General features: G+C 45.1%; 1 protein-coding gene across 2 annotated transcripts in view; it reads left to right on the top strand.

Annotated features, from left to right (window-relative positions):
* The window catches only part of LOC142054297 (protein eva-1 homolog C-like), a 232,709-nt gene that overhangs the window by 8,984 nt on the left and 201,318 nt on the right, over positions 1 to 22,407 (top strand). Inside the window, exon 2 of one of the 2 annotated variants that reach the window (XM_075086676.1) lies at positions 1,049 to 1,117. In XM_075086676.1, the coding sequence (XP_074942777.1) occupies positions 1,049 to 1,117 (69 nt within the window). Of the gene's footprint in view, positions 1 to 1,048; positions 1,118 to 6,758; positions 7,038 to 22,407 lie in introns of those variants that run through there. The other variant, XM_075086677.1, reaches the window with a different exon arrangement.

Genomic DNA, 22,407 nt, shown 5'->3' with positions numbered 1-22,407 from the left:
GCACTGTCATTCCTGGGCAGCTCTAATCAGGCTTGCCTAGGTAGCAAGATGAAGAAGCAGCTGTAGCACTGGCAGACAGTACCAGTCTGCCCTGGGTCCAGAGTTATTTATTCAGTTCTTATCCCATGCCACTGTGTCTTCACCATGGCTATAAAGAACTTCTGAAACACTGGTAGGTCTTTTAGCACATGTCATTTGGCCTTGTTCATGCTCTATCAAACTCTGAAGCAGGATTCCATCCTGCCTGTTGGGAATGGCCGAAGTCCTTGCTGACTCCCAGACTGTGCTCAGGAATTGTCTGGATGCCAGGTGACCTGGGTCAACAGCGTGCCAAGGAGTAGTCCAACAGGTAACTGTAACCAGATGAGTTGCAGTGCCTGTGTCCAGACTCTTGATTGGTTCAGCTTATTACTATAGATGTGGATGTTATGCAAAGGCTTCATGACTATGCTTGGAAGCAATCAGTTTTGTGGGCAGGAAAGTCTCTGGCAATGAAAATGGCTTTCCCAATATAAGTTAGGATGAGAGGAAATGGCCTCAAGCTGCATCAGGGGAGGCTTAGATTGGATATTAAGAAAAATGTCTTTACTGACAGAGTGGTCAGGCATTGGAACAGGCTGCCCAGAGAGGTGGTGGAGTCACCGTCCCTGGAGGTATTTAAAAGATGTGTAGACGTGGCCCTTGGGGACAAGGTTTAGGAGGCGTGGGGGTGTTGGATTGGCGGTTGGACTTGATGATCTTAGAGGTCTTTTCCAACCTTAATGATTCTATGATTCTAAGTGTCCAGTATAAGTTATGACAGTATTTGCAATAAGGATGGGATGTGATTGTGTGTAGGGGATGTGTGTCCATGAGGGACAGGAAGATCTAGGGGAGTGCTGAAGGACTGTTTTGTTGTCCTTCATGCTACTACACTTGCATGCCCTCAAGATGGAGTCCATGGTACTCGTGAGGTTTGGGATAGGTGCCTGTGGTATCATTTTAAGGATGAACGTTGAGATGATTCCCAGTTTGTATCAAATTGCATCATGGTGTGTTTCTCCCACAGGACAAGCAGAGAAATTCCAGGCAAGTAAACTGAGGAAGAATTCTGGTTCCTGTGGAAATGAACGGCAATGTAAGTTATCTCTGATGATTGGTAGTAAAACAGGAAAAAAAAAGGGAAAAACATAGTGGAGATCAAGATTAAAAGGGGTCTGTAACTTGAAGTGACTCACACCTGTGTAGCAGCAGGATAGAGACAACTGTCCCTTGGTTGCCATAGGTGAGATAATGGAAAAACATACTGCTGCTCATATTGAACCAGGTGGGAAGTGTCTGCTTTTCAAAGCAAAGACCATCTAGGTCAGAGACAGATATTTTCAGGTGTAAAATCCAGCCTTTTATCTAACAAGCACTCCCAGAGAGCTATAGAATATACTAAAGGAAAGATAGCAGTGGCAAAAAAAAAGCCAGTGCGTACCATCATCCAACTGATGGAGAAATCTTCCCAGGAAAACTGTTCAGAGAGGACTAATGAGTCAGGTCAAGTGTTAGAATAGTTTCACATTACAAATGTAAGAAGGCAGCGCAAGTCCTGAAGGTCTCGGTGAGCTTCAGGGTCTCAGCTGGATGCTACATGCCCACACAGGAAAAAATCTCATGGAACAACATCGGAACAGGCAGGACAGATGATACACAGCGAAAAGGAAGGATCTAATTCACAGTTGAGGAACTCTGATCCTTGAAATCCTTGTCTCTGGTAATCCTTATGTTACTCACAGTGGAGTACAAAGATGAAATATGAAGATGACTCCAAATCCCTGTAGTTCTAGTACAGTGGTTAACCCAAGAACATCCCGTACACAAGGCATGAACTAAACCCAGTCAGATATGCTTGTCCTAGATAAAGCGCCAGACTGTACAGTATCCTCTAACATAGCACATGGCATCACTGTACTAAGGAGAATACCAGCTGAGAGAGGTTTCGACACCAATTACTTGGTGCAGATGTAAGGAGAAAGTTTTCAGCTTTGTTGTGGATCTCTTTGTAGTCTCCAAATAGCTTATTTTGACATTTTCGTGCATTGGAGGATTTAGCATCTCTCTGTTCAACATTTCCCAATGTTTTGGTGAGATAAGTGCATCACCTGGGGCCTTTGGTCTACACAGAATTATGGTAAAGCAACACCCCCACTCCAAACCTGTCTCAGTATGGAGCAAAGTCCCCCAAGTTTTATATTTGTTTTGTAAACTGGGGTGATTGAGTGACACAAATTGTGAAAACTTCAAAGGTTTATCAGTTTGAATATTCTGCACAGCTGTTGTTTAACATTGAATATGGAGACAGGGGAGGATTTTACTGGTGAGATACTTGGTGTTGTGTTGCAAAGCTTCATTATGTGGAGTCCTGTGCCTTCAGATTGATGAAAGCAAACAGCACTTACTTCCATGAGTAACCCCATCTGTTTCCATAAGACACTGTTAGGGCAAAAATTTTGAAAAAAAAGAACAAAGAGCTGTACTATGCTGGGAAGCCTTGCTATTTTGTATTTGAAGCTCTGTCTACCCAGTTTAGATGTATTTCAGTAGTATAAATGCACATACACTTCATTGCCAATTTACATTCATTTACAGGAAGGCAATGTGGCCAAGTGGAAAGAGCTCTAACTGGACTTAAAGATTAAAAGTATTTAATCTTTCCTCATCTCTGACAGTTTTCCCTGGCTGACCTTGAAAAAGTAGTGACCTCAAACATATGACTGTGCTTTGTCCATGTGCGAAATGGCAGAATGCAACCGTGCTTTTCTGGAGAGTGCTTTGAGACTTCACAGAAAACACAGTTAGAAGTAAGTAATGTTACTAGTTCAGAAAGCAAGACTAGTCATAGCACATTTTTACAGATAAACCTGCTTGTGACTGTGTAAACAAACATGGCTTTAACCCTACATGTGGTTCTCTAGCTGAAAGCCAATCCTAGTCTGGCTCTTCTACTGACCAGCCCTTCTTCAAGCTGTTGATGGTTTAGTCAACAAGTCAGAGGCTAGTGGTGCAGGGCCAGTGAAAAATAGAAAAGTGTTACCAAAAATCAACCCTAGAAGGAAGCAAAATCAGCACATATGGCGTTAAACTGGGAATCATCCTAACTGGGCCCATTCCTGATTACCGTTTATAAACTGGATGATGTTGGGGGGACGAAATGGGATGACAAATTACTTCATTTCTCAGTGCCTCAGTTTCCCCAGTTGCAGCTGTACTTAAATGCTTTTAAAGCACTTTGAGAATTTGCATGTATGTTTCAGATATTACAGTCTTATCAGTAGCAGAAGGAGAGGATCTGCGAGAGAGAGGAGACTGGGAGGAGAAAGAGCAATGCACTTCAGTATCATCGTCAAAAAGGAGGACTGAGTTACAGTTTGTAAGCTTCTCAGACTAAAGCCACGCTGGGATTCACGTGCCTAACTCTTGGTTTATCTCTGGCTGGAGAATTACCCCAGAAGGTGGGACTGGTGTTTGTGCCTGCGTCTCAATACTGAGTAGCTATAGCACCAGTTACTGCAGGGGAAGCTGAGAGGTTCTGATCTCAGGCCTAGGCTCTGTGTTTGTAACTAGGTGCTATGGACTTCTTTGCTTCTTAAGCTGGTCACATAGACACCTTGCGCTTTTTGCCGTGATTGGGAAGGTATTAAAAACCAGCTCAGACACAAGGCTCTGTGTCTTCTAAGGGAAGCAGTGTTTTTAAGTATCCCCAAATGCTGTATCTAAAAAAACCCCAGTCATTCTCCATATTTACTCTGTGGAAGGAAAGAAACCAAATAATCATTCCTCCAAGTTAAGATGTAATGCCAAACCGCATCAGTACTGGCCTATTCCTGCTTCTGGGTGGCTTTGGGGACAAGGGATCCAAGAGATCATATGCATTATTTTCTATCCCCAGGAGGCATATTTGAAGGCATGGCTGGATTTCAAGGGCTGTTACTCCTGAAATTAAAGATCCATATTAGTGTCCCCTTGATTCATGTTTACCCCATGAGACTGTCCATGACAGAGAGACCATCCTTTGTCTGTGCTGCAGTTGGGACAGGTGGCCTCTTTCTCTTTGAAACACACAGCTGATGTTCCCACATGCCCTAACCAATAAGGGCATTATGGAGATAGGCTTTAAGAGTCTGTTTGCCAATGGCTGATATACCTTTTTTCTTTTTTTTTTTTCTTTTTTTCTTTTTTCTTTTTTCTTTTTTTTAGCAAGAGCTGCTTTCTGCTTTCCTTTTGGAAGGCATCTTTACAAACTTGGTTAAAAACAAAGCCCTCACATGACACTGGTGTAAACTTCCATCCCTCTGATTTGACTTTATTAATGATAACCTAGAGGGCTGCTCGAGCACACTTCCCATGTTTAGCCTTAAACCCTTTGTCACCAGAGTTTTTTTCTTTCCCATATACTGAGTCAGCCAAACCTAATTACCCTTTAATCAGTAAAATCAACACCTGCTAACAGGGTGGGCTCTTTTCAGCAAATAGTGCTTCCCTTTTCCAGAGCACTGATAAATTTCCAGGGGTCCTATTGTTTCTTTGTCTTGTTGATAAGGAGCTTTGACTGATAATCTGGTAATGGATATCTCATGCCTATAAGGGAATAGTGGTGAATCTTCCTCTTGGCAAGGGCAGCAGAACTAGATGAGACAAGAATTACACGTAGATGCTAGGAGCCAAATGTCCTGATCTTTTCTCTTTAATACTTAGGTCTGGAAACTATGGGTCAGAGGGGTCTCACATGTGGGATTAAAGTCTCAGGTGGAATAAAGAGTAAGACAGCTCGCAAGTTCCTGGTCTTTGATCTTGCTTAGGCAGCTTTCTGCAAAAAGGTAAGGTGGCAGGATTGTCTTCAGAGAGCAAGGACTGGGACTGGGTTGTACAGAGGCTGCTGGACCTCAGGGTATGTCTGTGCTGTCAGGTCAGCCCAGAGCCACCGCTGTCCTTGAGAGGTGACTCAGTTGCACCTTCACTGTAGATCCTCGGTGTGTGAAGAGCTGAGCTGTTTGTGGGAAGGAGAGTTGCTTAGGTGCAATTCAGGCCAGATAAGCCTCTTGTTCATGGGGTCTGGGTGGATGGGGCATAGACAGGATCAAGCTCAAACTCAAGATTTCCTGCACTACCTTCATCCTCAGTGTGGCTGGTTAGAACTTGAGCAAGTGGCAGTTTGGACAGAAAGCAAACAGGGCCACAGGACTTACAGCTCCCCTTGAGGTATGCTTCTAGCACACAGATCATCTCAGGACAGATTTCTGGTGGAAACAATGACTGTAGTGCTCATGGCAGCACTCTTGAAAATGTCTTTCACATATAATCTGACAGCCAGTCTGATTTTCTTCTGAGAACAGCTGAAACAATGTTAGAAATTTCAGCATAAGAAACTCTTAATAAGTGCACTCAGCTCTGAAAACAAAACCAGAACCTTTTGGGGTGAAGTCTCTTATGCTTGTTTTCAGCTCTAAGGTGAATGTTTTTGGCAAGTTTCATTTCATTCCATGGGGGTGAACAGGACAGAGGAGTAAAATCCATTTGTGGTTTTCCTGGGATGTTCCTACTCAGGTTATTTTTGCTGAATAGAAGCTGCAGCTTTGTTCAGCAGCTGTCCACATGCCTGGCTCCATCTCCCCTTCCCTGGTGGCCCCACATAGTGCTGCTCTGCAGGTTTGTGTATGTGGATACAGAGTCTGCTAAGTGGCTGGTGTTGGCTTTACCTATGAAAACTATCCCCTGCTCTCTGCACTGACACTCAGCCTCCACGCTAGCCTAGATATGTTGGTAATGTCCATTATTATATGCAAACCTATGCCTGAGCTGCAGCTAACACTGATGACTGAAGCCTGGGATCTCCTTCCTGTACCTAGGTCTGCCAGTCCAGTTCACCTCTGGGTCCCCAGAGCTCAGCTCAGCTCTTCAAAGTTAGTGTGGCTGGCTTGATGCTGCCAGGATGTCGGTGAAGATCAGGCAGGATCAAGTACTGTATGCGCTTCCAGGTGTGCTGGAGCCTTCTTTTAACTCTGCAGGGTGAGCAGTGCTCGAGTTAGCAGCTAAGGCCATGCTAGTTGGAGGTTAAAGTAGTTGCTATGGAAGGAGACAGGTCTCCTGGGTCTGAACACCACAGGTTAGGATCTGCATGAAAATCCTCTGTTGAGTTTGACAGAGGGGAGAGGGGTCTAGTGGGATAGATGGAGCCTGGCATGGCTGGCTGCTATCAAAAGGAAGGAGGATTTTGGATATGTGGGCTGACGCCAGTCCCAGTCCTGCAATGAGATCCAGGAAGTTTTGATCCCTGGGCCTGTGCAAAGCCTCTTCCACTGTAGGATCACTCTCAACAGTGGATGCAGCTGAAGAACTGTCCTGTTACCAGTCTGGCAGGACACCACTGCTCACACTGATTTCAACAGCAGCTACAAAACCCCACCACTCCAAAAATCCATGTGATTTCAGGCACTTTGTTTTGGGCTCCCTCCTTTGAAAACACTGCCTATCCTTCTGTCTGTCTGCACCAGGGGGACAGGATCCCTGGGTATCTAAACGAACAGCAACTGGGTTCTCCAAACCAGCCCCCCAGGGCACCCCCCCCACCGCCCCCACCCCCCCAACAGCTTGCAGTGCCGCTGCCGGAGAGCTGCACAGCTATAGTCTGCAGCAAATATGGGCAAAGCGATGGCTTTTAGGACCCTGGGACCTCCGCCAAGGCTCAGGTAGGTCTGTCTCATTCGTCAGCCTCACTCAGCCGGGATTCATTCACTCCCAGGGATGTGTGTGTGTGAGTGTGTGTGTGCTGAGTGCTTTTCCTTCCCCGCTGCTGGCTGTGATCCTTCCAGGCAATGGGACTAACACTGTTCTCCGGGCAATGAGTACTGGACTGGGGCAGAAAGCGCTTTCCCTTTCTCTGGAAGAAAACAAGCCGTGAGGATACTTAAGGATGTGCTGCCCAGATGTGTCTCCCACCTCCACCTTTCTCATAGGACTCATGTGCTTGACAGCTTTCAGCAACTTTGCTAAGACTTCTGCAGACTTCTCAGGTAGGGGAGAAGCGCCGATCCATTCGATCCTTTCCTATGCTGGACGGCTGCTTTTGGATGGGAGCTCTTATTACAGGGCTTAGGAGCAGCTCAGGGAAAGTGGATGTGAGCAGATCTGGGATAGTTATGTGGGGAGTAATTGTAATCTTTTTAAAATAAGCTGATGAATAGGATCTTGCGTAAGAGGATTTTGAATTTGTTAAAAGTCTTTCTCAACAACCCTTAGCAAAACTATTTCAGCAGTTAGTCAGAGTAACTTTGGGAACAAGGAAGGGACTACAGTTAATTTGTGTAAGTTTGTAGCAGGTTTTGTGCTGTGTTTCTCTGAGGAGTGAAAAGATCTAGATTAGGAGACTGGGAAGGTGTAGGACAAATTACATCTAACATAGCAAGACCCAATTATTTTGTAATGGGCCAGATTCCCCTTCTCTCAATATACAGCTCCTGATTGTTGCAAAAGCCCCTGAGCTGAGATAAAGGAGATGTTTCATGCACAGAATGAATTATATTCTGGACCTATGTTTTCTTAAGCCAGGAGAAGTGTCTCATTTCTAAATAATTTCTGAATCTAAAAATGTTCATAGCTCTTGTTTTGAGTTGTGCACAGAAGGTAAATAAACAGCACTTTGAAGGTATGGAGTCCCATATAAGTTTTATAACTATGTACAGCTGCATCAGTCATTTTAAATTACCTTTCTGCATCTCTTCTTTGTAGGTGTGTGTATGGGTCAGAGGGAATATAACAGATCTCATTTTACAGTTCAGCAGGATTGATTAGCATGCTGGGAATGGCTAGTGAGGGTCACTTTGCTTTTGGGATATTGGTTTTAATTTCAAGTCTTAGTGTGAAGATCTAGTTTGGCATATTCTTTAGGTACGTGTTGCAAAACTCTTGTAGTGGGTAACAGCTGCCAATTATAGTTTGCTGATGAAAAAGTGCTGTTAGCAAGAGCTGAATCTCATCGGACTCTGGTTTCAACACATCACAACAGTGCTACTCGCTTTCTGGGAGTGCATGTGTCTGCGTGCTGTGAGAAATTTGTGTTAGAAAGGAGGAGCTTGTGGTGGAGGCAGGGAGAATATATACAGTAGCTTGAAGTCTTAATAGGAATTGGAGGGGGCTGACTTGCTTGTGATTCAGTCTCTTTTGGAGGCAGATCAGTCCTGGGGGCTGCCATTCAACACAGATCTGCCTCTGAATGGAAAGGATGGAGGTATTTCCCTGTTTCTGGTGTGTTTTTATCTCTTTCTTGGCATTAAGCTTTCTCTGCGTTTCTCCTTGCAAGCAAGTTAATGCAGAAGGGGTGTGTGGCGTGGGCACAAGAGGAGCTAAAGCTGCAACGGGGAAAGTACTGGTCCTTCTAAAATGTAGGTAAAGTTCACCTCAGCCAGGCCAAGTTGCTAAGCATCAAAATGTGCAAAAGTGTCCCAGAGCAAGGGTACTTCATACCGCGTGTGTGCAACGTAGCCAGAGCAATGGAAGCAGATTCAATAAGCTTTGGTCATGCTGGCAGGGTGGGCAGAAGCTGTCCTTTTAAAAAAATGGATAAGAAGGTTGCTGATAACAAAATCCTGTTTCTGCAGCATCCAGCTGTGCTGTCACACTCTGGGAGAAGAGGGGTGGCTTAAAACCCTGTGTACGTGCATGGCAAGGCTGAAGCAGGGTCTGTAATCACAACAGCACAACCTCCCATGTGGTTCCACAACTGTTGAAATCTTCCACCAGATCCAAGCTATATTTTCTGATAGCAGGCCTGGCAAATGTCCCCAGTCTTGTTGGACTGACTGTACCTTGCAGGACAGGAAACATGATTTGCTGCAGGAAAGGGCTGTACCCAGTGCGTAGTAGCTTGAATATGGTTTTGTAAGTTCAGGAGCTGGGTAGCCACAAGATGAAAGGGGGGAGGAAAAGGTACAGCAGTTCCCAAATCACATCTTATGCTTCCCCAGTATGTTTTGCGAAGACCCAGTTTGTCTCCCTCCAATGTTTGAGGGCGTGTACCGTGTGCTTCTGTGAAGGAGCAGAGAGAACCCGTCCTGGTGGAGCACCTTGTTTGTTACTGTTACCCTGTGTATGAACTGTCAGCTGGCATGCAGAGTGGAAAGAGTATAGCCTTTTAACATAATTTGACCGTGATGGTTTCTAGCCACTTTTGTATTTTTCTGTACTTCAGAGTGTTCTGGGTTCTTCTCTGGCATGGCTGGAATTGAGCAGGTGAACATCTTTGGGGAAGCCTTATAGCTTTACCATGTGCCATCCCAGCTAGAGGTGGTGTATCCAAAACATGAATTGACTGCATCCAAAGGAGATGGATGGATTTGTATTGATTGTTGTTGCTGAGGAATGCAAGACTTGCTGTGATCCCGTGAGAGGTTTCTGCAGCAGTTTCATAGAATCATTAAGGTTGGAAAAGACCTCTAAGATCATCAAGTCCAACCATCAACCCAACACTCCCAGGCCTCCTAAACTGTGTCCCCAAGTGCCATGTCTACACATTTTTTGAACACCTCCAGGGATGGTGACGCCACCACCTCTCTGGGCAGCCTGTTCCAATGTCTGACCACTCTGTCAATAAAGACATTTTTCTTAATATCCAATCTAAGCCTCCCCTGATGCAGCTTGAGGCCATTTCCTCTCATCCTAAAGAGTTTGGCTGCTGCCCACATGCTGGAGGGAGATGACACAGCTCATTGGGATGGAAGGGCTTTTCCAGGTTGCAAATAGCAGTACTGGCCAGAGACAGCAGATGATGCTTTTTGGAGAAGAATGTTTTTTTTAAAAAAAACCTCAATCCTGTAGACCTTGTTTAGCAACAGAGCTTCTCCAGCTTCTCAGCTTGGTTTGACTCAGCGCTGCCAGGGAGGTGCTGCTGTTAGTAATGGTGTTTTCATGATGGGCCAGACAGAGTGCATAGATCCAGCCCTGGAAAAAGTTTAGGAATGGCCAGTCTTGAGCTCTCAGCAGATCACAAGCAGCACTGATCTGACTCACACACTGCAGCTATGCAACAGGACTGGCTGAAAGACTGACCAAGAATTGCACATGCACCCACGTCCCACTGCTCCCAGTACTCTCCCACTGCCTGGGTCTTCAAGGAGTGTGTCTCGTGGCTGCAGGACGATTTCTTTTTTACAAAGGTCATGAGAAGGCACCCTGAGAGGGTAAGCAGAGGTATGGTGAACAGGGTCGCTCATGGAAAGCACAGGTAGAGCTGGTGGGGACCTCCATCATCTCTGCTCCCAGGCCTCTGAGCACATCGTCTCACAGTGTGGCTCCATCCCTCCTGTTTGAACAGCTCAAATGCCACAATGTGAACATGATGAGTGCATGTCCTGCTGGGGACTGGTGCAATCTGAGATGTAAGAATTAAAATTCCTTTTAAGTTAAGTATTTGAACTATGTGAAGAGTTTTAAAGTTGTTTTCTTTAATAGTTCTTTAAACATTGATGTTTGCAGGAGGGTGTGGGGGTAGGAAGCAGGTCCTTGGGGAGAGAGTGGAGTTATCAGGCACTTCGCAGCCACTTCTTAAGAAGGCCTGGACTTTTTCTCTGTGGCTGCTTGTAGTAGGGGCTCTTGATCTAATCTCACTCTGTGATCAGTTCTTGTGCTCAGGACTGTTTGAAGGCTCAGGACCTAGTGTCATGGTGTGTCACATACCCCTTGAGTTCAAGGTGACACCTGAAGACTGTGATGAGGTGTGGGTAAGAGGCTGGTCTTTTGAGTCTCTGTGCTTTAACTATAAATCCTTAATCCTAATCTTAGTCCTGACAATGAACTCTCTGAAATCCCTCCTGGTTGATAAAACTTCCCCTTTGTTTTAGTCCTTTTCTATTTGTGGTGTGAGTCCAAGACAAAGCAATGGCTTGGTGCTGCCAGAGGAAGCTATGCCTTAGCTCATCTGTGTAGGCTCTGGGAGGCAGTGATTCACTTGTAGTGCAAAGAGCTTGCTCCTTAGAGGGACTAGGTTAATGAAAATGGGGCCAAAATTAGTCTTTGGCACTAACTGAAAATGCAGGTGTTGAAAGCTTATTCAAAAGCTCAGTCAACAGATATTGCTCATATCCTGTGCACTGTCTCTAGCTCCAGCCATGGGGTTCCTGTCTCTGAAGCTAAATCATGCAAACACATGTTTAATTCTGCTCTGCCCACTGCCAGCCAAGGTGACCATTTAATTTCCAGCTGCATACCTGCAGGGAATTAGGCTTATGTGATTACGATGCTGTGCTCCAGTTCTATCCCCTCCCTCCATAACTTTTCCATTCATTAGCTAATTTCGGGCACATGGGACAGAAAGGTCATGGCATCAGATCTACGTAATTGCCACAAGTTTCACGTTAGCAGAGACACATCCCGTCACTACTGCTGCAGTACCGAAAAGGCTGTCTGTGAACTGAACCATTTGCAGACATCAGAGAATCCACTGCAGGGACCTAAGCCAAAAATTTAGGTTTCTAGGCATGGAAATAGCTTTGATGGGAGCTTATACTTTTTCTGACACAGGAGAACCCAGCTGTAGGACATAAAGCTGTAGGAATAACAGCCCCAGTAGTGCTACTCCCCCTGGGCCTGCTTTAATATTTATGTTCTTTGCATTATGTTTGGCACAAGCTGGATGTGAGCAACACTTCGCTTAAGGGAGCTGATCCGGCATCGAGCCAGATGAACACTGATAACTCCCATCCACACCCTGCAGGTGAGCCCTGGGTAGCTTTGGGGAGTTCCTCCTGGAGGCTTTGAAAGCACAAAGATTTTTGTTGTTGTTTTTTTTTTCTCCCCAAGGATAGCAGGTTTCAAGTGAAAGCTGCTTTTGCCACCTCCCTGCTAATTGGTTCAGTGTGTTTGTTTGAGCTGATGAGGGCTGGAGTTGGGAGGGGAAAGGCACTTCTCCTTGATTGCATTTAATCAGTCCATAATAAAGGCAATTTGTTTGACAAGTCCATTCACCAAATTATCACCAAAATCTACATGCTAACAGCTTCTGAATGGCTTCAGTCAGACTTTGATATTGGTTTTGGAGCCCTTAATGGGTCGATGATGTCAAGGGGGGTCCAGGATTTCCATGCGTTGAAAGCTGCAGGCTGCGGAAGGGGGATTTTCAAGAGAAAAGTGGATGCAATTTTTTTTCCAGTGCGGTGGTATAACTCAATAATGAGGTTTGTGCTTTTGACCCCAGGGCAAACAGACATGCCTTAAACATAATTTAAAGACTGGGCCAAACCCAGGCCACCTCCATACCTGCTCTTGGTGAAGGGCTGTGAGTGATGAGGTTGGATGGACCTCAGGCTGCTGCTCGAAGAGGTCCTTGCCCCAGATGACATTTTCCTTGTCAGCTGGAGGTCATATGTGCCAACCTATCCATCACAGCTGTGTGGGCTGCAGTTTGACTTACTGAGGGAGGTCTGTGCTGAGGGGGTAGGGAAATTCTCCTTTGCCGAGGTGACAAAATCCAAAACCTCATCAAAGCCAGTTGAAAAACCACTCCTGGCCTTTTCTGATAATGTTCTGGAGATATGGCTGTGTGGTGAGCTCTAGGGGATGGGTCTGGGGAACTGAAGAAGGATGGCTGGGTCTGGCAGCCATGGCTGAGCGGTTCTTGCAAGGGGAAACTACATTTGGTTTTGTGTTATGTATCTGTCTGTCAGTGGGCAGCAGTTTAAAGACCTCAGAGACCTGAGAGGTGTTGGAGGAGGAAATCAATGGTGGTATATCAAGTGCCAGCTCTGCTGCTGTTGGGAGAGGAGCAGCGGTGGCAGCAGCAGCACAGAAGCTGGGGCTATTTTGGCGCCTTAGAGAGTTGTTCCAGTTTGTCAGCAGGGGTGCAGCTTTGTGGCATCAATATAGTATGTTAAGCAAAGATGCAAGTGTCTGTTCACTCCTGTCCTGAGGCCTGTGGATTTCCCAACAGTTGTGATGATAATGCAGTGAGGGAGGACTCAGTGCTTGCTGACTCCTAAAATGTTCAGGGTTGACTTTTACAGGCAGCTGAGGGGACCGAACTGAGCTTCAGGAAACATGTGTTTACAATTCCGTGTGTTTGTGGTCCTGGGCTGTGAGCAGAGGCGCTGCTGTTACTGCTGCAAAAAGCCAGCTGCAGGTCTGCATTTGTGGAGCCAGGGAACGGAGGCACCGTTGCGGGGCGGATGGATGGGGTTGCTGTGGGTGCCAGGATGTCTCGTGAGCGGTCTGTGTGAAACCTCATGTAGGCAATGACTACAAGCCCGAGAGCCACGTGTATGCATCTGGCTCACGTCACATAGAAATCCACTGCTTTAGCCACCAGAGCTGTCAGCAAGGGCCAAGAGACCCCAGGGATCCCAACATCTGTGTGATGACTGGCAATGTTTATATAGTATCTGCTAATTGCAGTGGCCCAGAAACTGATCCACTGATGCAAACTTTTGTTAGTATCAGGAACACTTTATTTAATTAGTAGTATTAACAACAAGAACAAAAAATCCACTCTGGTAACTTTAATTACTGCAAAGTATCCCGGGTTATCAGTATCCACTACATGTCCAGTGTCTTTGAGGAAAACATTCTTGCAGCATTATTCCTGTGTCTGTGTGTTGTTAGGGGTACAAATGTAGCAGAATTAAAGAAAGCAGCTGTTTATGTCCTCAGGTAAAACTTGTTCCCTGATTCAAGGCTCTGTGAGAGCAGATTTTATGTAACAGAGATAGTCTGGCCAATTTAAAAAAAAAAAAGTGGGAATTTTAATGCATCCTTTCTCAGCTGAGATACTTAGATGCTAAAAACATAATTTAAGCTGGGAGGGGGGGGATGGGCAGAATAAACTTTGCCTCTGCAGGGGGATAAAAACTATGTATTTACTCTTGGCACTTTTGCTGATCCTTTTGTTGATGCTAATTTAAACATGGCCCAATCTCCCAAAGTGCTTGGTGTTTGGAACTGAAAATTGGACTATGCTGCATTCAGGTGGGTGTGCAGTGATTTAGGTGGCCAACACAAGGACTGTGTACATGCCTTATCTGAGATTGGCTGCTTGTGCTTGGCACGTTTGTGTGTGTACAGATTGAACTTTCTCTTCCAAGATAGCAATCCCAGTCCCTGAGGGGCATTATTTGAAGCAACTACCCCTGGTTGTTTGTGTATGAGTTTTTAATTTTTTTTTTAATTTTTATTTTCTGTGCTCTTGTCATTCCTTTTTATCCAGATACCTAAGACCTTCACAGATTCAGTCTGTTGCTGTCCCCTGAAAGGTATGTGGCTGCATGCAGGAATAGGCCCAATGTGCTGCTCAAAGTAGTTCAGAGGACTTTTGGTCAGGTTGGTTTTGTGTGATGCTACAAGGTTGCTTGTGTCCTTGCCAGTGCTGTGCCTCACTGATCTGGTACTGCTGTTGTCTGGGATTTTTGTGCTTTTTGCAAGAAACAGGCAAGGGACAAATTCTGCTCAGCTGTGAGGCAACTTTGCTGACTTGCCAGGGTGCGCAGAAGCACAGAAGATAATCCCAGCTCATTTTCTTGCTGATTAAATCTGCTATAGAAGTAATAATTGTGAACATTTTAAAGAAACCTTGCTTGGGTTAACTATTATTGTTGTTGTTGTTGTTATTATTATTAATTTTTATTAACCTAGCTACTCCTTTTGCCTAAGGAAAGATGGCAAGTTGTGTGTCTCTCGGTCTGGGTTTGGGCTGATCCAAGTACGCCTGTCTCAGCTCACTAGCTGAGGATATGAGCTCATTCATAGTAATTAAAGTATGTACGTCTGCTCTTTCAGGGATGCTTAGCGCTTGGCTGCCTGGAACCTAGTGCATGTCTTTTCATGTCAGAGAGACAATGATGGTTTGGCAGTTTTGAGTTGCACAGTAAAATAAATCTTGGCTGGGTGTCTTCAAGTATGCCATGTGCTTTTCAATAGAGTTGGTAGATGCAGTGGTACCAGTGTTACCAGGTGGTACCAGGGGTCCTTTGGATAATAAGGCTTGCTGTACAATAATAACACTTGGATCAGTCTGGATCCTTGCATGAAGATGGAGCAGCATGTGTGGGACCTGCAGTCTGGGCAAACTCTCTGAGTGGTCAGGTTTCAGAAGTGTACTTGAACTAACAGATGGATGTAGCATACTGCAGAAGAATTTGCAGTAGATGTTGTCCAAGCACTTTAGTTGTGGTGGGCAGGGGAGGTCACATCCACCTGCTGGCAAACATCATTAACAACCTTGCCAGTGCTGTGCCTCACTGGTGTGGAAGATTCTCTTTTTTAGAAATATTCCCTTTTTAAAATGTTACATTAATAGAAGAAGGCCTAGAGGACTACAAGAAATTTTATCAGCCACCTGCAATCAAAGTACTTCATTATATACTTTTGCATGTCATCTTTTGACCCGGTATCAACACTCTAGTTGCCAGCAGAGACACTTGTCACTCCTCTAGCAGCCCATAAATGCACCAGAATCATCAGGTGTGAGAGAGGGCTGTCTTCAGGTGGGTTATACTAAAAACTCCGTAGATTAGGTACTTGCTGATGCTGCTTCTCGAAAAGAGGCCATTCAGACCACCTACTCTGAGACCCCCTATGCGATTGTGTTGTTTTATTTTCATCTGCTATCAGATGGCTGTGGTTTTGCTGCTATGATATTATCGATGTGTTGTATTAGCCTCAAGGGCTGAAAATGGGCTTTTACTCCAGCAAGTAAATATAAAAACAAACACAGGAGTGGAGGGATTTTCTGCTGATTTTTCCTCTGTGATTTTTGTATCTCTCTGTGGGCTGGGGTGACCTGCTTCCTGTGCCTGGGACCTGTGGGCTCAGCTGTGATTCTTTATTGTTTGCTCCTCTGCATTGATATTAAAGTTGCTCTATGGCAGGTGCTCTTCCTGGCATTAATTTCCTATGTTTGCTATATTTTGCAAAGGCTTTTGGCTCACATGTTTTCCCTTGAAGCTCTGTTGGGCCAAGAGTGCAGACACTTAGTGCAATTAGACTGATAAATGGTAACTTGAGCTACTGTAGCTGGATTATGTTCTGTTTTGGGCCTCAGTCTTTGGGAAACCTTTACCTCTGTGGTCTGAACACAGTGCTGCTGTGGCTCTGGAGATGCCCATAAGATGCTACAGGACAAAATTCTGCACTTTGGTTTTGAAAAGTTTAGCTTTTGTGTGGAACATTCAAAGAACAGCATTAAGGTTGCAAAGCAAACATTTGGAAGTTAAGAAATGTTAAAATGAAGGTAGCTTTAACTACTTGAATCCAGCCCTTTGGGTTTTTATGTTATGAATTACTCATTAAAGAGCACATACTGCTTTTTCTCCGCTTCCTTGGTACTCCTGTATTGTCCAGTGCACAGGACAGCTGCCTCACAATGATTTTCTTTATATCTGGTTCATTACGGCCTTAGGGCCTTATTGACCATGTGTTATTTAAACCCTGTTCTGCTTGTTGTGAGTGTCCTTCAAACAGGGATGTGCTTACCCTTCTGGAAAGAGAGTCTGGAGTGTTACCTGCACTGCACAGGTGAGGATCCAAGGCAGAGAGATTAGCATCAGGAGCTCTAACTGCCCAGTATTTCAGAGGTTGTTAAGTATCTCCCTTTTTCTCACAGAGCAGCCCCTTACCCATCATCTCAAGCTGTGTCAGGCAGGAAGAAATGTGATACTTGATACACAATTCCTTTTCCAATACTGTAATGCCTATACGCAAGTGGACTGTGCAGGTTAAAATGAGCATTACAGTTGCAAAGGCAAGTGCACATAACTAAGTGTTGTGGGTTAACCCTGGTAGGCAGCTAAGCAGCACCACACAGCAGCTTGCTTGCTTCCTCACCCTTGGTGGGAAGGGGGAGGAAGAAACGAAGAGTAGAAGCAAGAAAACTCATGGGTTGAGACAAAAATAGTTTCATAACTATTGAAGGAGAAGTGGAAGAAAAAAGAAAGAAAACAAAGTGATGCAAAGGCAATCACTCACTGTCTCCCACAGGTAGACTGATGCCCAGCCAGTTCCCAAGCAAAAGGTGGCTGGCTTACCTAAATTCCACTCCACTCTGTTTTATTGCTGAGCATGATATTATATGGTATGGAATATCCATTTGGTTAGTTGGGGTCATCTGCCTGGTTGTGTCCCCTCCCAGCCTCTTGTGCACCCTCCAATCCCTTCACGGGGGGGGCATGGTGAGAAACAGAGAAAGCGTTGATGCTGTGCAAACACTGTTCAGCAACAGCTAAAACGTCAATATGCTGTCAGTACTTTTTTGGTCACAGATCCAAAGCATAGCACTATACAAACTGCTATGAAGAAAATTAACTCCATCATAGCCAGACCCAGTACACTAAGGAAAGGGCAACATTCCACCTGTATTTTATATGCAATACAGGCTAGAGGTGGATATGATAGCAAGCCTTCAGTTGGCAGATATGATCTGAGCCCATAAAGTGCAGTTGTAAGAAGGGTCTGGTTTTGCATAGTTTTTTTCTTAGAGTAGTCATGCTTTGAGAGTTTCTTTATTTGGGATGACATAAAAGTCCTTAAAGTTGGGTTAGAAATTAGCAGTCGGTCCTTGGAATGTGTTCCAAGAGATCCTTAAAAAATGTGTTTTGAAGACATTCCCTCTCCAAATTTTTGTTTGTTTCTGTCCCTTCATAGGAGGAAAAAAACGTCAATATGTCTATTCAAAGGCACAAATAATGATCTTCTGGTGTAGGTGATATGACTAAAACCAGAACCCCTGGGATTTCTCCAGTTTAGTTTCTCTCTAGATTTTTATCATGTGGGCAACCCCTTGGAAACTGAGGTTGTTGATCTGACTGTTTCCAAAGCACGTCCGTGTATCTTTTGTACAGGGACCGCTTCTGTTGTGTTAACACTGTTTGCTTCCTGGTTTATGTGCTCAAGCTGCATTCCAGCTCAAAGAGGTTAAAGCTTCATAAAAGTGAGTTGAGCAGGGAAGTGGCTCCACAGTTGATGATGAAGCGCACACATCTGTGACCCACACTGTGCTCACATGTTAGTTTATTGTTAGCCTCACAATAAAGGATAGCACTGGTTTTTGTTCAGCTAAACAACTCTGCTGGAATGAATTGTATAGAAAAAAGAATAGATGAAGCCTGGCTGTTAGTTGCCAAAATGTTCTTTGTTTTAGCTGCCTTGTGTGGGATGCAGAACTCCCAGAAGAGGATAGTCTCTGTAGCAGCCAAGGGGAGCTGATGGATTGGATAGGGAGGCAGAGACAGAGACAGAGGTTCAGCAAGACGGGGTGAAACAATTTTCTGATTCTTCCTGCCCTTTGGGTTTGCTTGTCTTTAGCTGACAGCCTCAGGCTTTCACTTGGGCTATACAAGAAGAGTAGAGGCTCTGCTGTAAGTTGTGCTGTAAATGTGGTTGGTGCCATTTGACTTGGATTTGGTTCAGAGTTACCACACACAGATAGTAGCTAGTGCATTTTGGCAACGGTATAGCCAGTGGCTGGAGTGTAAAGGTCTATCAGCAGCTGCAAGAAGCTGAATTCTTGCTGTTAGACAATCCATTTATCTTGCTGGATACATGAAAATCAGTTTATCTCTCTTTTCTTAAACATTGCCCATATAATTGGAGGGCAGGGTTCAAGTTCAAACTGATAAGATTATTTTGCTTCCCTAAGCTGCATGACAATGGTCGCCTTGGCAAATTAAGCCATGAACCCTCCTTTTGCTGTAAAAGGAACCAATCTCATTAGAAACAGAGCTGGATTAGTGAAGAGTCCAACCTACCGTACAGATACGCATTCTGACCCCAGCAAGCCTGAAGTGCCTTTTGTTCACCCCAGCCTCCTCTGCATTTTCCCATCGCTTATACATCTGTGTGGTGGAGCTGGTGGTGATTATTTCTGCTCAAGAAAAGCCTGCAGGGGGTGAAAAGGAAGTTGACTGGCCAGCGTGGTATCACAATATGAACGATAAAGTGATTTTTAAAGAATGTTTCCCTTGATTTAAGTCATTGAAGTTCAAGACTGATTAAGATGCCTGTTGCAGGATATTGGAGATTAAGGACTACTCTTCACTGGTTTGACCTGCGAGACAGAAGATGATCCTTTTCTGCCTCTCAGAATTACTCTCTTCTACAGATAAGAAAATCTGGACCTATTTACACCAAACTCTCCAACATCTGGACGCAGGAATCTCATTCTGTTGGGGAAAAGAAAGACAAACCTTTTTGCCTGTGTTGGTTCTGTCTGTCCTTCTTGGTGATGGTTATTGGCCCTTGATGAGTTGCGTGTAGACTGTCCAACCTGCTTTATCGAGCACATGGGACGAAGAGCCTTGAGCTGGCCTGGTGCACACCAGTGCCAGCAAGAGAGGAGCATGACTGTGCCTGCAGCAGGCTCTTGGGGAGATGCTGTGGCTCAGGAGCAGTGCTGAGCTGTGAGGGTGCTGCTTCTGGAGGTGCTCATGCGCATGCCTCTGTTGGCCCTAGCTCAGTGCTGATGGTGTACGTGCTGTTGTTTGCTTGCTTCCCTTTGCATCCTCACATTCTGCTTTTGGGATCCACTCTATCTATCTATCTATCTATCTATCTATCTGTCTGTCTGTCTGTCTGTCTGTCTGTCTGTCTGTTTATCTACTTATTTGTATTATCTGCAATTTTTCCTCTTTCTGAGGTCCCTCAGGTCTCTGAGATTAGAGGTACAGCCCTGACTGATTCCAGCTGCTCCCATGAGATGGAGCCACGCTAAGGATGCTAAGAGGGGCAAATCCCACAGCTTCCTGGGTTAAGAGCCATTTTCTGATCCTTAAGGAAATCCTTGTGCCCTTGTATCTCTCTTATGTCCTACTTCTCTGACTGATCTTGGAGGTATTGCCTGGAGCTTGACTCCTGCTGGAAGTTTGTGCTTGAAGCAACATGACAGGGAGGGCAGAGTGTGGACAGTGTATGAAAGTGGCACCAATGAAAGAATAAGCCTGGCCAGTTATTGTAGTAATTTGTTGTTATTGATTAGCCTGCAGACAAATGCTGAAGTAGTGAGGAGCCCTGACCTGTGTGAGTAATTAAATTTAAAGCAGTGGGGCTATTCACATGAGAGTTGGCTTCTTTTTATGCCCGCTCCTGATGCATATGAAGTGGCTTTTAAAATAAATGTCATTAGCAAGAACAAGGGTTAACCAGGCTAATTAACACTGCTAAGCTTTGGTCTCTCTTTCACCAGCCAGGCTGCAAACAGGCAGCCAAAGAAACAGATCTGTTTTCTGTTCTTGTTACACTTCTGGATATTCTAAGGTTTCTCAGAAAGACCAGAACAATAAACACCCTTTGACAATGGCAATCTCTTTTCTTCATGGTGCAGCCTGAGCAAGCATTCAGACCCTTTCCTTCTGGGATTGCTCATTTCCTTTTTTCCTCCTGAAATAAAAACAATACTCCCCCAAAAGCACAACTTCTGCAGTGCTGTGACAGCGCCAGCCTCTGTCGTTCTATCGGGCAGGCACTGGATGGGACATTGTCTTCTGTTTCTCGGGGGGGAAAAATTAGAAAGCAACAAAGAAACCATTTCCATATGTTGCTTTAGCGCTGTCAAAAATAATAACTAATGACCACCCTGATTTTCTCTTGGTGCTTTTTCAGAGGCTTCCATCCTTTATGTGCATGGGGGAGAATGAGGCACGTGGGAAAGCAAGCACATTCAGTGAAATAAAATATCATCAAACCAATTGGAGGCACAAGCCTTGGGCTGTAGCCCCAAGCTTGGTTCAAGTGTGAGGGGAGCCTGTGATTAAAGAGACTGTCACAGACCTCCCATGTGTCCCTGCCTACACAGCCCCGAAGCTCACCATAACAGCCTGGGGTCTGTGGGACTCAGCCTCTGTTTCCCTGCCTGTCCCTTTTGATTATATTTTCCTAAGTGTCTCTGGGTGTCTCTTACTGTAGCTTGATTCCTTGCTAGTTTGGTGGTTTTTTTTTTAGCCCAGGTCACATAGTTGCTTGGATTGTGATGACTTCTAAATAGTTTTGGGGCTAGGAAGTACTGCCCCATTAATAGTGCTGTCTCTCTGAAGCCTTTCTGATACAGAAAAGTCTCCCAAAGTAGATCGATAACTGCGCATATGATTAGACAGATAGTCCCGTCTATCTGCTGTGTTCAGATAACTGTTTTTACTCGATCCTGTCTGTGCCTAGTCAGAATAAGGTACTCCTGGAAAGGATGCCTTTATTTGCACTTCAGGAGTCCAAAGCATTGGACTAAGTTCAAAAGGAGCTTACAGAGGGTTTACCCACATCTGTGATGGCTGCCAGGAAATGCTTGTTGTGAGACACTGCTTCAGCAAGTTGCTAGCTTGTAAGCCAATGCTGGCTGCCTGCCTGAGCCAGGCAGTGGACCTGGAGAAAGGTAAAGGTGCAGCTGCACCTGGTGGGAGAATTTTCTTTGCCAGTTTGGCCTGACAATGGAAGGCTCTGATATTACCTCCTCCAGCGTCCCCATGCCTCTCTTGCAGAGGTGATAAAGAACGAAACACTTCTGGTTTCTTCACCACTGGGGCTGCTGTCTATCCAAACCCCCTCTGCTCCCCAGGACAGTATCAAGATTGGCTTAGTCCAAGCTTTACATATTTTACAAAGCACCAAATTGGCCTGACCCACCTTGATCATAAGAGATTTCAGAATTGTCTGTAAACACAGACCTGTCCCTTTGTGCAAAAGTCTTCCACTGGTTGAAAGTTACTTTTCTGCTGTGGGGTTAGTGAGGGCTGCAGAGTGCTGTTAGTACCCCAAGTGGGATGTTGCCCTAGAATCCGTGCCTGCTGGATGCAGAATTGCCTTTTAAAGCCCATCTCAGCTTTGTCGATGTTGGGGGATTAGTACAAAGCTGCAGTTCTGGCTCTGCTGGCCAAAGCAGCCCAAGCTAGAAAATGCTGGATGGGGAAGGAGGCTGACTAGATGCTTGATTCCTTGTTTCAGGCTCTTTCTGGCCCACTTCCTAGCATAGTTTTCTGGAGGAGATCAGAGCTGCCTCCATCCCAGCCCTACATCATTGGCTAATGGCAGCACTGATGGATGTGGAGGGAGATCAGGCTTTTCCCTGAACACTTAGCCTGGTGGTGGTGGGGCGAGGGTGAGGTCAATACTCCTTTCTGGTCTTGAAGGAGTGGCTATCAAGGGGCAATAACTTTTCATTTACGGCTTTTTCCATTGGTAACAATGAGCTTGATTTGCATTGTAGAGAAGCTGTCTGCCTGGCTTATGTGATAACAGAGCTCAGCTGTGCTGCAGTCCCTGTGGGATGTGCATTAAGGGTAAGAAGTTTTCTTAGAAATTAGGCATGTGAAAGGCACACTTATCACAAAAACATGGTGGGGAGAGGTAGGGAAATGTCCATCTGATAGTGTATGTAGACAGAGATTGAGTATGCGGGAAATTGGTGGACAGAGGTGGAAATTT

Source organism: Phalacrocorax aristotelis, chromosome 3 (assembly GCF_949628215.1).
Source record: "Phalacrocorax aristotelis chromosome 3, bGulAri2.1, whole genome shotgun sequence".
In the NCBI taxonomy this organism is placed as follows: Eukaryota; Metazoa; Chordata; class Aves; order Suliformes; family Phalacrocoracidae; genus Phalacrocorax; species Phalacrocorax aristotelis.
The sequence above is the reverse complement of the archived record's forward strand: the minus strand, read 5'-3'. Positions and strand labels throughout refer to the sequence as shown.